Consider the following 16,378-nt stretch of genomic DNA (forward strand, 5'->3'; position numbering starts at 1 on the left):
CGGGGCTTGCCTAACGTGGGGCCGAGGGCCCCTCCTCTTGTACCTCATTCCACCCCCAGACATCCTGCCCTAACTTTGGGGCTGGCAGGAAGTGAAACTCACTTGTCTAACAGCCCGTTGGGGGACTTGCCGACCCTAGCTTAGGCTGGGGTGTGGCTCTCGCCCCCACCAGAGGAGGAAGGGAGAAATGGGGGTGGGGGTAGAAATGAAGCTGTTGTTTTTTCCTCCCTTTGTTCGCTGTGGTTTCTTTTTCTCGCTCCATTTTGTGATGTGGCCGATAAGAGGAAATGTGCACCTGGGACGTGGTGCAGTGAGCCCATCGATTATACCCATTTCCCACACACTGCCCCAGGGCAGTGGAGGCTGGGTAGGCTGGGGGAGAAAGACTGAAGAAGGGCATACACAAAGGTAATTCACTGAAGGTCTCAGAATGTGTTGTTAGACTGAGAGAATGGGAGCTACTCTCACCCTACTTCTCCACACTGAGATCCTCTGTAATTTCCCATTCTGAGGCTCCTGCTCCTAGAAAGAGAACTGTCAGAAAGGGATATGGGTGAAATGAGATCAGGAATGACATATTTCTACACTGCTTTGAAGCTTTCAAAATGCTGTCTCTCCCACAACCCTGTGAAGTAAGTAATGCACATAATATTGCCATTTTACAGATAGGGACTCTTGAGGCTCCTAGGGGAAGGGAAGGGAGAGGAATGCGAATTTATATACAACCTACTGTGTGTCAACTGCTTTATAAATATTACCTCATTTGATCCTCATCAGAACCCTGTGAGGCAGGTACTGTTAATATCCCCATATTACAGTTGAGGAAACTGAGGCAAGTGACTTGCCCAGGGTCACATAGCTAATAATAATAGCTAACATTTATAAACTGCTTACCATGTGCCAGGCATTATGCTAAAGCCTTTACAAATATTATCTCTAAAACCCTAGGAGTTAGGTGCTGTTATTGACATACCCATTTTACAGATGAGGAAACTGACGCAAACAGATTAACTGACTTGCCCAAGTTCACAGAGCTAATAAGTGTATGAGGTCTGGATTTGAACACAGGTCTTACTGACTCCAGGCCCAGCACTCTTTACTGCTCCACCTAGCTGCTTCATAGAGCTTAAATGTCTTGCCCATGGTCACATAGCTAGACTTCAAACCCCAGCCTTCTGACTCAAAATTCTCTGCTTTTCCCACAATACAACACCAGCATCCTCATGAATATTCTTTTTTGTTTGTTTTTTCTCGTGAATATTCTTTGCTGGGAAAAGAGATCTATAAGGCCATAAAAAAGAGGAGAAAGTTCAAGGCATTCCTAGAAAAGGGATTTTTTTGACCTGTGATTTCATTGCTGCAGGGAACTCAAAGTATGGGAAGCTTCTCCATCCATGCAGATTTAGCGGTTAGTCTCTTATTTATACAGTTACCTCCTCACACACTGAAAGTGGAAGTGACATGCCCACTGTCGGTGAAAGAGGTTGAAATCTCAGGAACAGCACTTGAATCCAGGTCTTCCTGACTGCTAGGCTAGCTTTTCTATCAACTTTGCTACTATGCTTCCGCTTACATTATTATAAATTACATGTGTATAATATTTTATAGGTAGAAAACTTAAAAATAAAGTGGAGGAATGAAATTTTTTTCTCAGTTCTCATAGCTCTAGGACCACACATTAGTTACTTCACCTTTGAATCTCAATTTCCTCATCTGTAAACTGGAACAATGTTCCCTTCTTCCCTGGGGCATTATAAGGAGAGTGTTTTTCAAATATGGAAATATGAATTATTTTTTTATTCTCTCTAAAGGTGGAAAGGAACGGAGACAGACTACATAGTCTTGCCTCTCAGACACCTGCCCCAGATTTCTAGCTAAGATAACCAGCAGCAACCTCTTCCTACCAGAAACTTTACTTAGCAGCTTCCTTTCTGGGGAACATAAGGGAGGATCCCCCAAGTGTATCTGTGTCGAGGCTAAACAGGAACTTCTTAGATATCTCTTTTTCCAATCCCATTAAAAAATGTCTCATTTGAAGAGGTTGGTCTATACAACTCTCCCACCCCAGACTTCAAGGCAGGTATGAGAGAAGAGATTTCAGGAAACAGTAGTTGGTTACTCTGCCCCACTTTAATAAAGGAAAGGAATTCTGGTTATTGGAGATCAAATGGGGCTGGAGAGAATACTTAAATCCCTAAGTCAAGTCCAAAGGCTTTTAATTTCTCTTTTTCAGTCTTCTAGCTCCACTATCTACTGGGGTCCCAAAGTGTTTTCTCTGCTGAAGTCTCTTTTTCTGGGATATAGAACCAATCCTTCCAAACTACCTGTTCTGAGATAGGAGAAGCACAATATTTTTATTTTCTCATTTCTGATTGAGAATGGATAGTGGCAGATAAGAGGCGCAGGAAGTAGACATGGAATAAAAAGGTTAGAGGGAAACATTGGACACACACCTAATATTCCATGAAGTAAAGTGGAGTTGAAGGGTGGAAATGTTCCCAGAATAAGGAAATGGTGTCACTTGGGATGTGAGAAATCTAGGGTTTGGCAATCTGTGGAGTGTGTGAGGTATATAGTATGAGTGTCTAGAGATTCTCTGAGGTTGTGGTCAGGTGAGGAGACTAGGTCTGAGCTCCCTTAATCTGATGTGATTTTGAGGGTGTCTGGTGATTGAAATTCACGGACTGAAAAAGAGCTTGAAAATTACTAGAGGAAGTGAGGAGGTGGCTGTAGCTATCATAAAATGATTTAAAGCTAGAAGGGAACTTAAGAGGCATCTGGTTCGACCCCCATTTTACAGATGACAGAACTGAGGCCCAAAGAGATGCGGTGCTCAAAGTCACCCAGGTATTAAGCTAAGATCTGAACACAAGTCCTCTGCCTACCAATTTCGGCTCCAAGACACTGCCTCCATCAGAAAAAGGACAACAGAGGGAGAGTGGGCGGTGTCCTCCGGGCCCCTTAGCTCTTCCTCCTATATCCTACCTTCAGGGTCAGGGAAAGGTGAAAATGGGAAGGGACGTCACTGGATGATCTAGAAATAAAAAGAAAAAAATGGGGAGGAGAATGGGAGGATTTACTAAGGTCAGGGGCTTGGGCTGTAAGAATGAATAATAGCGTCACAAAGATTACCGAGACCAATAGAATGATCGGGGGAATCTAGCTGTTGGGGAGCCAGCTGGGTCCCTGACATAGGCTGGAAAATGGGGACAGAACTGGGGGATGGGGGGCGAGTCCCGCTAGGCTGAAGGGCGGGAGCTAGAAGCTGTGTCGTCAGTCTCTGGGCGGCCCTCTTGAGGCAAAGCCCGCCCCGCCTGTCTCCCCAAACCCAGCTCGGGCTCTAGCTCTGGTTCCTAGCTCCACCACCGGCGCCGCAGCACCCTCCCGCGCAGCCCCGCTCTCCTTAAGGTAAACTCCGTAAACCCCTCGTTAACTCCCCCACTCACCACATCCCCAGGGGAGGGGCCGGGAGTGTAGGCCTGTGGGGTGTCTCCTATTAGTACTGCGGGAACAGTCAGAGAAAACAGGACTGGAAAGAATCTTAGGCTGGAGAAGGGAGGCGGGGGAAGAGTGGGGGGTAAAGGATTGAAGACTAGGGATATTTGGGGGAAGGGAGTGGAGGATCAACCCTGGGTGGGGAGCAGAAGTGGATGGCTGGGAGGAGTGAACCTAGGCACCTGGCTTCCTTGGAGAGAAGAGCTGTGGTGGTTCCAGGAGTTCTGGAGGTGGGAGTAGGGACTAATCTACCCCTCCCTCCTAGATCTAGGTCCGATTTTACATTCTCTGCCTTCAGGCAGTGCACCATCTCACCCCACCCTCCTGCCCTGGCCACATTTATAGTTCTCCTGAGCCTGTATTCTATTTGTTACTCTTTTTATGGGGGAGAATTAACCTGGTAGGCAAATCATACCACCCATAACCCCAACTTTTATTCCAACGTTCCCTGAGGGTGAAGTAATTTAGAAATCCTTAATCTAAATCTCTGCCTCCTGAGTACCTAATTGGCAGCTGGGGAAGACCAAAACCCACTGAGTGGCCTAGAGACTCTTGTGGAGGTGCCTGATCGTCCCAAAGCTGTCATTCACAACCCAGGTGGCCTAGCTCCCAGCTATCTTTTTCCAGTGTTCCCTTCTGCAAGACTGACTTCTGAGCTCAAAACCTCCATGGCCTTGGGAGCCTCCCTTAAAGGTTAAGATTTATTGTTTCATTTAACAATTTGTTTCAAACTTCTTGAATTTTTTCTTAAGGAAAAATACTAAATGTCAAAATGTTTTGAACATAGCAATGATTTCTTTCAATACTAGTAGCCCTAGGCAAAAGAAGAGTTAAAATAAGTCAAAATATAGAGGCAGTGTAGTAGAGTGGAGAAAACACTGGACTTGGAGTCAGAAAACGTGAGTTCTAATCTCTCCACTAACCAGGTAGAAGATGTATGACCTTGAACACAAGTCACTTAACCTCAGTGCCTCAAATTTTCTCAACTCTAAGTGAAGGGAGGGGTTGTTGAAATAAATGATATCTAAAGTCTCTTCCATTTATGACTGACTGACTCCTTTCTTTACTATGCTGAACCTGGAGAGCCTGGGGAAGGGGGAAGGGAGAGAAGGATGAGTCACAGAATGAGGAGGGCAGCAGACATGCCCTGCCCCTACCCAGGCTTTTGCTTGGACTAGCCCAACCTGCAATTAATCAGGAGATTGTAACCAGGCAGGGCCAGAGGAACCCATGAACCCAAATTCCTAAACTCTGTTGTAGCCATTGATTGATTCTCACTAGGTCCAGGACTGACAGTTCCCCGTCTCTGCAAGCATACCACCTTATGCCTGTCTTAGTCTATCACCTCACCTTCAAAAAAACCCAAAAAAAAACCCTCCAGGGTTTTCTGGATATTCTGGTGCCTCAACTAGCTCCTACCAGGGGTGGGGAATCTGCAGCCTTGAGGCCACGTGTAGCCTTCTAGGTCCTTGGGTGTGGCCTTTTGACTGAGTCCAGGCTTTTCCCTACAAAACCTTTTACTGAGGAGATTTGTTCTGTGAAGTTTGGATTGTGTGGGACCACAGCCTCGAGGCCAAAAGTTCACCACCTTTGTTAGACCAGTTTCAGGGACTAGTTTTGCTCACCTGAAGAGTATGAAGTCCCTCTTCATAGGAGAAGTGGGAAAAGATTGGCTGGGAGCTGGGGTACCTAGATTATGGACCTTGGCTTTAGCAAATGTGGACAACTAGATGTATGAGTCCCTTGTCCCACCTTCTCACTCTTCCCTGAGGTAGGTTTTGGTCTTCCCCAGCTTTGCCAGTTGGGTACCCTTGGAAGACAAATTTAGATTGAGTTTTTCTAGATCCCTTCACCCTCTGGGAACACTGGAAGTAGTTATTAGAGATTAAGGGTGGTGAGGTAGCATAGTTGGGGGATCAGAGAGAGGGCTCTTAAATCGGAGGTATGGAGAAATTTAGAATGGTCTTATTCTGTGCTGTGTTGGGTAGAGATAATGTGCTGCAATTTCCTGGAGTTTAATTCTTCCTGAGTTAAATAGCTCCCCTTTCCCATTCTCCTGGCACCATACAGGTTCTTTCCACCCTATTGTCTCATTTTCATCTTCTAACTGAGGTACTTTTGGATCCTGGAACAAAAAAGAAAAGGGTAAGAAAGAAACTGCCTGGCCCTCGCTCACTTGTCCCTGATACTTCTCCCTGTCCCTCTCTCCAGATGGCACTCTCTGGATATGTAGGGGTAAAGGTAGGAGAAAACACTGTGTGGCCAGAAATAGAGCCTTATATCTGTGCTCAGAGTGGAGGAAGGCAGGTTGGTGTTTATTGAAGGGAAGCTTATTAACCCAACCAGACCTTATCAGCTATGACATTATGTCTTGTTAGCTACTGATAGCCATTAGATCTAATGGAAACAGTGGTTCCAAGACCATGGTCCCTGTTGAGAATAGCCCTTTCTCTTCACAGCAGCAGGAGACTCCAGGATGGTCCTAGGGCTCCCAAGGAACCTTTGAGAGCTTCAATTCGAGACATAGACTGGGTGGGGAGGAATCAGGAGAGGGCAGGCCGGGAGATACAAGCTGAGGTGGAGAATAGAAAAACTAGGGAAAGGCTAGGTTGGGGTAGGAAGGGGAAGCAGAGAGGTGAATGAGCACAAATTTCTTGCTACCACAGGAAGGAAAAGAGCCAGGGTCACCCCCTACAGATTTCAACTGCTTTCCTGGGTCTCTGTCCCCTCTTTCCATTACCAAACTTGCCTTAAGACAAGAAAAGAGTCCCAGAAACTTCCCTTCAGGGATCCTTTAGAAGGAAACATAACCTAGTCCCCTGTGTCTGCTGCCTTCTCAGCAGTCTAATTCAATTTGATAAGCATTTCTTTTGCTCCAGGCACCCAGCTGGGCGCCAGCGAGACAATAACAAAAAACAAACAGACTGTGCCCTCAGTTTACTCCTTTCTCTTTCCCAACAGTCCAAAGTTGGGGAGGCTAAGAGGAGGGGTTCAGGACATGTGTTCAGCCAGCGAAGGATAAGGCCTCCTATCCATTTCCCTAGCTCCTTTTTCCTGAAGTTCAGGGAAACTCGACTCCTTCCCTACCCACCCAGAGTCCAATGTCTTTTCCTTCCTGAACAGCCAAGACTAGATAGAGCAGTGGGTGGGGCAGGGATTAGACCGAATCAAATCTACATCTACCTCTTGATTCTGGGGTGCTTGTGGTAGTTGCTCTGCCAGTAGCCACATAGCTCAGGCTGAACTTGGGACCCAGAGCAGCAGGTGGGGGGGGCGGGGTGGGGGGGGTCAAGACACCTCAAAGCTAGAAGGTGGAGCTAGATGGAAGGTGTGGGCAGGCCTCCATATCCATGGTAAGAACCAGGGAGAGACCCCTCTCCGGGAGAAACACCAGGCCGAGGGATATACAAGAAGGATGGGAGAGACCAGAGGCAGAGAAACAGCTAAACAAAGAGAGGTGGGAGTGGAGGAAAGAGCAGAGGAGTGATCTGCCCCACAGCTCAGGGATAGGTAGAGAGGGAGGGAAAGAGACACACACAGGTACCAACACCACCACCACCCTACATCTCACCCCTGGCTAACCCATACTATTGTGCATCTTTCCTTCAGTATCCTCCATCCCAGCTTCTACTCCAAATCCCTCCACAAGAAGCTCAATTTCAATTCTTCTGCCAACTTAGGAAGCAGGTGGAAAGATGTTGAAGAACTGGGGGCCCCTTAAGCCCCAAGGACTTTGCCCAAATTCAGGAATATATGGAATGTGAGTCTTCTGCCCCCTCCCCATTCCTGGGATACCCTACCTGACTTCCATTTCCAAAGATGCCTTTTTCCTCAGGATTCCCCTCCCCAGACCTCAATCTTCCAAGTAACCTTGAGCTGTCCTATGTCATGATCAGGACATGGGGAAGGAAGCAAATGACTGGGGTTTCAAATCACTGATCCCTTTTTCTCTGTGCCCCACCCCAAGACCTCAAAACTGTCTGTAATTCCCTATTTCTTGGTTTCTCTCTGTGTGTATGTGTGTGTATGTGTGTGCGTCTTTCTCTGCATCTCTGTCACGTTGAGTAGCAGAGTTTATTTCTCTGTGGATTCTTTTGGATGTTTCTTCCCCTCTGTGGGCCTCACTTTCCTTATCTGTAAAATGAAATGATTAGACTAGATTCTCTTTAAGGTGCCCCCAAACTCCAAAAACCTATAAATTTCTGATTTTAGGGCAGATCTGTACATTGAGGATAAGAGGAGATCCTGCTCTGAATCTATCTATTCCCTCCCCCAGATTCAACCAAGAAAGTCAGTGATGTCCTAGCTCTGTTCAATGAAGATGGAGAATTGGCTCAGTATCTCCAGGGGGATGTGAGAGGCATCTGCAAAACCTTCTCCTTGCTCCCAGCCCCTTCCCTCTGGAATTCCTAATGTTCCTTCAAGACCCCCAACTTCCAGTGATCACTTCCTATTCACCCTATTTTGTATCCCTACCTCCCAGAATCCCACATCTTGTTGTCTTTGTTCCTCTGGGGCCTTCATTTCCCATAGAACTTCCCAATCTCATCCCCAGACCTTTCTTTGACTCCCATAACATTAAGGGTGGAAGGATGAGGAATAACATGTTGAGTGAAGGAACACATTCTTGACATCATGGCCCACCTTAAGATACTCCCAAGCTTTACCTTTGCCTCTAGCTCATCATTCCTTGTTCTCTAGCCAGACCTCTTGGGTAATTCCCATTCTTATACTAGTCCATAGGGTATGAAGGGTTTCAGCTCTTCCTGAAAGCCTACCTGGAGGTGAATAATGTCCCCCCACAACTGAGCCAAGCACTTTTTGGATCCTTCCAGACCATGGAGTCTCAGAAACAGGGCGATGAACAAGGTATGGAACTGAGAGTTAGCAAGTGCTGAGCCTTAGAAGCAAGATCAAATCAGCATGGAATCTGGACTGATTCAGCTGATAGTCTTTGCTCAGCCTTTTTGCAGAAGGGATGGGTGATTTCAACTGTTATATGACTGGAGAGGGTAAAGGTAACAGAGGGGATGGGCTAGAAAGGAAACAGACTAGCTGGATCAGAGGGAACCTCTGACCCTGCTGAACTATCTCAACCAGAAGTATCCCTGATCTGTCTCAGTGATGTCTCCTGCTACTTCTCCTTACTGGAGGGTGGAAGGCCAGAAGACAAGCTAGAGTGTGAGTCATCAGAACAAGAGAAATATTGGGGGTAAAGTTGGGGTAAGGGGAAAAGCTGGGGGAGAAGGTATTTCCTGCCATCCTCCTCCCAACTCTTCCAGGATTCCTAGTCACTAATATGTCCATAGAAAGAAGTGGAACCCCTAGGAATGGGCTTTGGGTCCCTCTTACCACTCCCCTGTTTCCTCTAGCTTTCTCTTACATAGCCCTTTTCAGGTATAATAGCTCACTTACTTATCATTAGTTATGTGTTCATAAATGTATCAGCTCCCACAGCAGACTTTCTGAGGGCAGAGTTTATGTCTCTCTTACCTCTTTGTCCCTCAGAACAGAACTCTTCAATCAGGGGGGTTTAGGGCAGGATATGGGAATGGCCTCCACAAACTGACCCTAGCTCCGCCCCCCCCACCCAATTCACAGTTACCTTCAAGCTATATGATACAGACAGAAATGGACTCCTGGACAGCTCAGTGAGTTCTGAAGACTGGGGAAGGGGTGGAGTGTGGGTGATGGATATATTTTTGTCTCTGTTCTCCCTTCCTTGAGCTCCCATCCTTTCTAGGATCCCCAGGTTCACATGATACCAGGGAAAGAAGTTGAGTTTTCCGGGCAGGGTGGTGGAGTGGGTTCTGGCTCCCAGACAAAGGACATAAGGGGCATGGGACAAGAAGTAGGGGTTGTCCTCATTCAACATCCCCTCCTACTCTAGTCCCTCCAACCACAAGATTTCCATAGGCAGATAAGACTATGGGGGAGGCAGACCTAGAGATGGGGACCAGTATTTTGGACCCTGAGAAAGGGCTTAAGGGAAAGTCAGCACCTAATACAAGAGATGAGAGATTTGATCCTGGCTCTACCTAGGAAGTGGACAGAATTATCACCCAGATGATGCAAGTGGCAAGATATCTGGATTGGGATGTTACTGAGCTGAGACCAGTAAGGCAGTTTTTTCTGTTCCCATCCCTCTCAGCCCTATCCTTGTATACTGTTTTCTACCGCTTCCCCACGGACTTTGTACCTATTTTATTCTTCCCTCTGATGAGCGTCCTTAATATCTGGGTTGGGCCGAGCTCCTTAAGTTGGGAATCTAACCAGTGGGGCCTTGCATACATGAAATCTTTTTTTTTCTTGGCCCCTTTCTCCAATATTCAGATTCTGCAAGAGATGATGAAAGAGATTGACTATGATGGCAGTGGTACAGTCTCTCTGGCTGAGTGGGTACGGGGTGGATCCACCACTGTGCCTCTGCTGGTGCTGCTGGGACTAGAGGTGGTGAGTCAAGGAGGAAGGGAATATGGACTTCCATTTCTCTCCTTCCGTGTCAGAGCTCTGCTAGGGAGGATTATGACTGCCATCCAAGGAAGTGGTACTGGGGGAAAGGCTTAGGTGCCCCTCATCCCGATTACTTGTGGTATCCTCCCCAGAGCTTGAAGGATGATGGTCAGCACATGTGGCGGCTAAAGCAGTTTTCCCGTCCAGCTTATTGCAATGTGTGTGAGACAATGCTGCTCGGAATAACCAAGCGGGGACTGTCCTGTACCTGTGAGTGTATTGGGGAACAGGGTGGGAGGGAAGAACAATCTTTGAGTGATGAAGAACAAGGAGTTGTGTTTGTGATGAGTGAGTGACCTCAAAAGAAAGCACAGAGCATGGGTTGGGGACTCTGAGGCTAAGGTCTTCCCCATATCTTTCTTTTTCTCTCTCTCCCAGTTTGTAAATTCACAGTCCATGAGCGCTGTGCCAAGAAGGCCTCACCCTGTAAAGTCAGCACCTACGCCAAGTCCAAGAAAGACACTGGTGTGAGTGACCCCTGACCTCAATTTCAGTGTTTCCATTATCCCTCCTCAGCCCTTTCTCTGGACTTCTTTGGGGGTAAGGGTGATTCCTCCTCCCCTTCCTAGGAAGCAGGGATAAACTAACCCAGATGTTACTCAGATTCCTTGAGCCCTCAGGTAATTCCCCGCTCTCTCAAGGCCCAGACTCACGTGTGGGTTCGTGGAGGCTGTGACTCTGGGCGCTGTGACTGTTGCCAAAAGAAGATCCGGAATTTCCAAAGCCTGACAGGACTGCACTGTGTGTGGTGCCATCTCCAGGTCAGGAACAGACCTTTTCCTCCAGATCTCCCAGCCCCTCCCAGCCATTTTGGATTCTCCTCCACTTCTTGTCCCCAGGCTCTCTCCCTAAGTAACCCTTTCTCTTAGTTCTCCTCCTTAGACCTTTCCTACTGTAATATCCCCTAGACTCCTACCATGGAGGCTAAAGTCCCTCCAAATCCCCAAATATTCTCCTCTCTCTCTTCTCCTCACTGAGTTGGGGTGGTCATAAGGGTTACTCTCCCATTCATGGTTCTTCTTACTTCCTAGATCCATGAGGACTGCCTCTCTGCCATGAGCCCTGAATGTAACTGTGGGCTGCTTCGTGACCACATCCTGCCTCCCTCAGCCATCTATCCTTGCATCCTGGTGAGCACTTGGGCTTGGGAAAAGAGGAGAAATATAGTGGAAAGAGAACCTATAGAACCTCCCCAAACCCTGTAGAGAACCCCCCCCAGACTTTGCACAGACTTCATAGCTCCCCTAGGGAGTACCTGTAGATCTCAGAGAGAGTATATTACTCTTACCATTTCTTTAGGGTTCAGGCCAGACTGATACCTATCTGTGGCTGAGAAATAGTGAAGGCCTCACAAAGTGGACTCAGCAGGGACAAAAATACCCATACACGAAATTCAGCCTTCCTCCCTTCTGTTTACCTCTGCCTCTGAACAGGACCGCCAGAACTTGAGCTCCAGGAACGTCGACGAATTACAGCATTTGGTCCCTGATGGGCAGGCCCTGCGGGTACAGGCAGCAGTGCCTGGGCATCATGGTGGGGGAAAGCTTAGGGTACTAGGATGGCTGGGCCTTGAACTGGAGGGGATGAAGTTGGGGAAAATCCAGGGAATACAACCTGGCCCCCAGATCCTCATCCCTGCTAATACCAGGCAAAGGGGAAAGCGGAAAAGAAGACAAATCAGGGAGAAGTCCTGGTCCCTGCCTTCTGCCTCTTCTTCCCCCTCAAGTGTTTTGTAAATCTTAAAACTCTCTATAAATGTGAATTATTGTTGTTAGCATTATTAATCTTTGGGACCCCATTTGGTTCTTACATAATATTCCTACCCTATTTTTATTGCTTCTCTTCATCAGATTATCCCAGTCCCCAACACCCACCCACTTCTCGTCTTTGTGAATCCCAAAAGTGGTGGGAAGCAGGGGGAAAGGTGAGTGGAAATAAAGAGGGAGGTAGAGCCATAGTTTGGAAATGTTGCTGGAAGAAAAGTGGAAGAAGTCTTCCCAGGGATTAGAGAAGGGAAAGGGGACTGGTTGAAAGGTGTTCCAAGAGAGGATAGGAAAGATGATTCCATGAACCTCATTTTCTCCACCCCTTACAAACCTAGGGTGCTTCGAAAGTTCCAGTACCTACTGAACCCACGACAGGTTTACAACCTTGCAAAAGGGGGTCCCGAACCAGGGTGAGTACAGGAATATTTTTGAGCTTGCACTAAATGTCTATGTGTTTGTTATAGGGAACAGTGATGAGTATGTGGGAAGGCTGGGATACCTGTGCTGACCCTGAGGAGCTGGAATTCAGAATGGAACCTCTAGAACTACCTCTAGAACAGTCCTGCACAACATATGGCATGGGCCTGCTCTAGAACTGTCTTCTTTTCTCCTGCCTCTATACCTTTAAACACATAAATTGATATGTTTTCCTGTGCTATGGGGGTCTCAAGGAAGATCCTTTGTTCCCCAGTTGTCAACAAGCCCCTCTTAAAGTCTGTTTTCTTCATACAGTTTCAGATTCTTCCCTTTCTCTACCATCAATCTGACTTCAGTTCTACTTGTTATGAACAAAACCGTAGAGTGGGATGGTAGAGAGGGGATCAGCAAGAAAAAAATCTCATTGAGTCTGGGGGTCAAAGAATTAGGGTCCTTCCAACTTTATGTATCATCATGACCCCCCCCCTTCCCTTACTTCCTCTGTCTCAGGCTCAAATTCTTCAAGGACCTCTCAGATTTCCGGGTGCTGGTATGCGGCGGGGATGGCACAGTAGGCTGGATTCTGGATGCTATTGGTCAGTGTTAAGGAAAAAGCATGGGGTCTTGGGGCTAGAAGAGGAGTGGCCTTTCTGGGTTGACTCTCCACTCCTGTCTCTCCTATTCACAGACAAGGCCAGCTTCCCCAGCCCACCACCGGTGGCTGTCCTTCCCCTAGGCACAGGGAATGACCTAGCTCGTTGCTTAAGATGGGGAGGAGGTGAGTGCCATGGGGTTGGAGAAGAGGAGGTAGCAAAGAGAACCTAAAGGAAAAAAAGCCTAGGAAGCTGGGAGGATCTTGACAATTGAGGTATGGATGGGCAGGAAGAGCATTAGAGGAGAGTAAGACTACAATCAAGAAACATGGCAATAACAACCAAAAAAAACCAACAAAAAAATCCTTGCATACCTTGTGTGATTGGATAATTTCAATGTTTTTCTTTTATTATTGTAAAACCAAGGATGATTTTATAACTTTTTTGTACCTAGCTGTTACATGCAGGGCAATCTCTCTGTCTCTCAGCAGGGATAAATTACTATGAAAAAATTGATCCTAGATAGTTTTCCCTTTAAGTCAAACATCTTGTTTAAATAAGTTTCTTGTTTAAAATTTAAAAAAAAAAACCAAAAACATGGGGAGCTAGATTTTCAAAGACTGGAGGAACCACTCTCTTGCCTATGGGAACCACTATTCTCAGGATTTGCAGAGATAAGGTTCAGGAAGGTGTTGGAGATGACAATGATTCCAATAGAGAAACTACTGGATTGGAGAAGAGAAATGGTAGAGCCAGGCTAAAGACTTGGGGGGGAGGAAATAGGAGGGAACTGAAATATGATAACCAGAGAAAACTTTTCCAGTCCTCTACTGCCATGACACCATATCTGTGCACTCATACACATGATGGGTCATGAGCTCCTGAAGAGTCAAGGTGAGACATTCCCTGGTAACTGGCTGAACCTGAAGACCTGTGAAGTTCCTGTTCAGTCACCTCTCCCCTCCTCCCTCCAGGTTATGATGGGGAGAACCTGGGGAAGATACTCAAGGACCTAGAGTTAAGTGACACGGTGTTTATGGATCGATGGTCTGTGGAAGTGATTCCTCTGGACCCCAAGGAGAAGAGTGATCCAGTCCCCTACCACATCATCAACAACTACTTCTCCATTGGTGTGGTGAGTGGACTTTGCCTCTTTTTTTTTTGGAAGAGAGTGGGGTCAGAGAATAAGTGGGTGCTCAAAACATTGTGAATGAAGGATACAGAAAGGAAACAAGAAGTCTGAGAGAAATTCTAGAGCCCAGTGAAGTAGTTCAGGGAATAGGACTGTGGTTTCACAGACACTTGAGTTACTGGGATCATTGGCATGTAAGATCTAAGGCATTGTGCAGTCACTCCCTCTTCTCCTCACCCCCACCAGCAGCAGATAAATAGGAATGTCCCTAAATGTGGTTTCTCTGGATACTGAGCTAGTTGGAGGAGGGGGGCGAGGGGCATCTTTGCTAATTAAGAAAGATGTCAGGACTTGTCTACAACCTTCTTGCTTCCTCACCCAGGATGCTTCTATTGCTCACCGATTTCATATCATGAGGGAGAAATATCCTGAGAAGTTCAACAGCAGGTGAGGGAGGTCTGGGAATATTGGGAATGGGGTAGATAAATAGAGTAATGAAGGGGATCAGGCTTTGACCTGTCTGTGTCCGTGGGCCAAATAAGGCAGTGAATTCAGTAAGTGGACATCCTCTCACTTCCAAGCTCCCCTTGTACCTCTTAAGACTGGAGATGGAGTGCTCTCTCGCCTCCTCTGCCCCCTTGCCCTCCCACAGGCCCTATGTAACCTGGCCTATGTAACCTGCCCCCTCCCCCCTGGGCCTGGGGTGTGGGGCTGAGGCAGGATGAAGAACAAGCTGTGGTACTTGGAATTCGCCACATCTGAGTCCATCTTCTCCACATGCAAAAAGCTGGAAGAGTCTGTTTCAGTGGAGGTGAGATTGAGACACTTTCCAAACATGACCTGGCCCTCATACTCAAAAGACATATCCCAACCACTCCCATAATTCTTTCACTTTCTGATATACACTAATTTTCTGACTCCCAAATGCCACACATTATCCAGATTCTTGTTATATTTCCCCCAGGTTCCCAAGCCCCTGACCTTCCCTCAGTCTTCCAACCAAAACTCTCCCAAGCCCACTCTGACAACAAGGTACCCAGTACCCAAGGCATAGGCTGAGATGGTACCCAGTCATGAGAAGGGATCAGGGAAGGGAACAGGGGCATTAAAAGGAAAAGAGGCACAGCTCCCTCTGTTACTCTATTTGGGGAGTGGGGACATGATCTCCAGAGTTCTCTCATTCCTTCACCTACCCCAGATCTGTGGGACACCTTTGAAACTGAGTGACCTATCCTTGGAAGGCATTGCAGTGCTAAATATTCCTAGCATGCATGGAGGCTCCAACCTCTGGGGAGACAAAAAGCGACCCACCAAAGACACCCAGGATTTAGATATGGCCTCTGTGACTCCTGAAGCGATTACCAACCCCGAAGCCCTGAAAACCTGTGTGCAAGGTGAAGGTTCTTTGGGAAGGGCATGGGTCACCTGGCCAAATTGGGGGTGGAGTTGAATGGCCCTTTTAATGGTGGGTGCAAGGCAGGGAATACTCTGTTTCTTCCTATGCTCGCTCCTCAACTTTCCCCAGATCTGAGTGACAAGCGACTGGAGGTGGTAGGACTAGAGGGAGCAATTGAGATGGGCCAGATTTACACCAGGCTGAAGAATGCTGGACACCGGATTGCTAAATGCTCCCAAATTACTTTTCGGTAAGGAAGACCTGGGGCTTAGTGGCAGGAGGAGATACAGAGGGAACATGAGAATGGAATGCTTCCAAGTGCTTAGCGACTCTTCCCAGGGAAGATAGGGCCCAATGTCCCTGAAGGCAAATTGGGGAAAATCGGTACATTAGGTCATGTCTTCTCCCTCCCCTGTCCTCCACATCAATCTGCTGTGGGTTCCCACAGGACTAGAAAAGCCCTCCCCATGCAGATCGACGGGGAACCCTGGATGCAGGCACCATGTACTGTGAGTTCTTCCCCAAACCTAACTCCGTAAGATTCTCTGGTCCCTGAATTTACACTCGTGTCATTCCAATCTTGATCTTGTACATGGCAAACATGTTCCCTGAGTCTTCTCTGAGCTCCCAACCCAAATCATCTCTTCCCAAGCCCCCTACTACACTATTTCTAAGATGAGCAGTTCCAGACTCCACAGAATTTCTGTGGAGCTCTCACTGCCTGATCCCTTAGCTTACCAGCTTCCTTCGTTATGAACCTGGGCTCTTTACCTTTCAGATCCAGATCACCCACAAGAATCAGATGCCCATGCTTATGGGCCCCCCTCCACGCTCCTCCAACTTCTTCAACCTTTGGTCCTGAGGGGAGGGCCCCTCAGCCTCTATCCTCCACTTCCCTGGGCTCTCCTTCTCCATCTGTGCTACCACCCCTGCTCCTCCCTTGGTGAGCTTGGGTGAGCTCCTTCCCCTCACGGTATTTATTGTCCCACTCTGCTTCCCTTCCTGCCCAATATGCACATTGGAAGTGCCTCATCCAAATAAAATGGTTTGGTTTTTCACTACATTG

The 16,378-nt window shown here is 47.4% G+C and overlaps 1 protein-coding gene across 12 annotated transcripts; it reads left to right on the top strand.

Moving 5' to 3' along the window:
- Window positions 1-48: 48 nt before the first annotated feature.
- DGKA (diacylglycerol kinase alpha) lies at window positions 49-16,370 on the top strand. 12 transcript variants are annotated; one of them, XM_078145735.1, is made up of 25 exons: window positions 2,898-3,408; window positions 4,123-4,188; window positions 5,566-5,640; window positions 7,176-7,255; window positions 7,772-7,848; window positions 8,232-8,364; window positions 8,596-8,676; window positions 9,097-9,146; window positions 9,538-9,612; window positions 9,829-9,948; window positions 10,101-10,218; window positions 10,387-10,475; window positions 10,650-10,769; window positions 11,040-11,138; window positions 11,442-11,513; window positions 11,859-11,932; window positions 12,110-12,184; window positions 12,702-12,787; window positions 12,880-12,969; window positions 13,759-13,919; window positions 14,299-14,363; window positions 14,637-14,727; window positions 15,115-15,310; window positions 15,442-15,562; window positions 16,091-16,370. In XM_078145735.1, the coding sequence occupies exons 4-25, from the start codon at window positions 7,249-7,251 to the stop codon at window positions 16,257-16,259; spliced, it is 2,169 nt and encodes a 722-aa protein (XP_078001861.1). In that variant the 5' UTR covers window positions 2,898-3,408; window positions 4,123-4,188; window positions 5,566-5,640; window positions 7,176-7,248; the 3' UTR covers window positions 16,260-16,370. The 12 variants fall into 12 exon arrangements, with proteins under 12 accessions (XP_078001865.1, XP_020845641.1, XP_020845642.1 ...); XM_078145739.1 differs by lacking the exons at window positions 2,898-3,408; window positions 4,123-4,188 and adding an exon at window positions 49-408; XM_078145727.1 differs by lacking the exon at window positions 4,123-4,188 and having other exon boundaries at window positions 7,105-7,255.
- Window positions 16,371-16,378: the final 8 nt, after the last annotated feature.

The sequence above is a fragment of the Phascolarctos cinereus genome, unplaced genomic scaffold (genome assembly GCF_003287225.1).
Source record: "Phascolarctos cinereus isolate Bilbo 61053 unplaced genomic scaffold, phaCin_HiC Scaffold_1;HRSCAF=81, whole genome shotgun sequence".
In the NCBI taxonomy this organism is placed as follows: Eukaryota; Metazoa; Chordata; class Mammalia; order Diprotodontia; family Phascolarctidae; genus Phascolarctos; species Phascolarctos cinereus.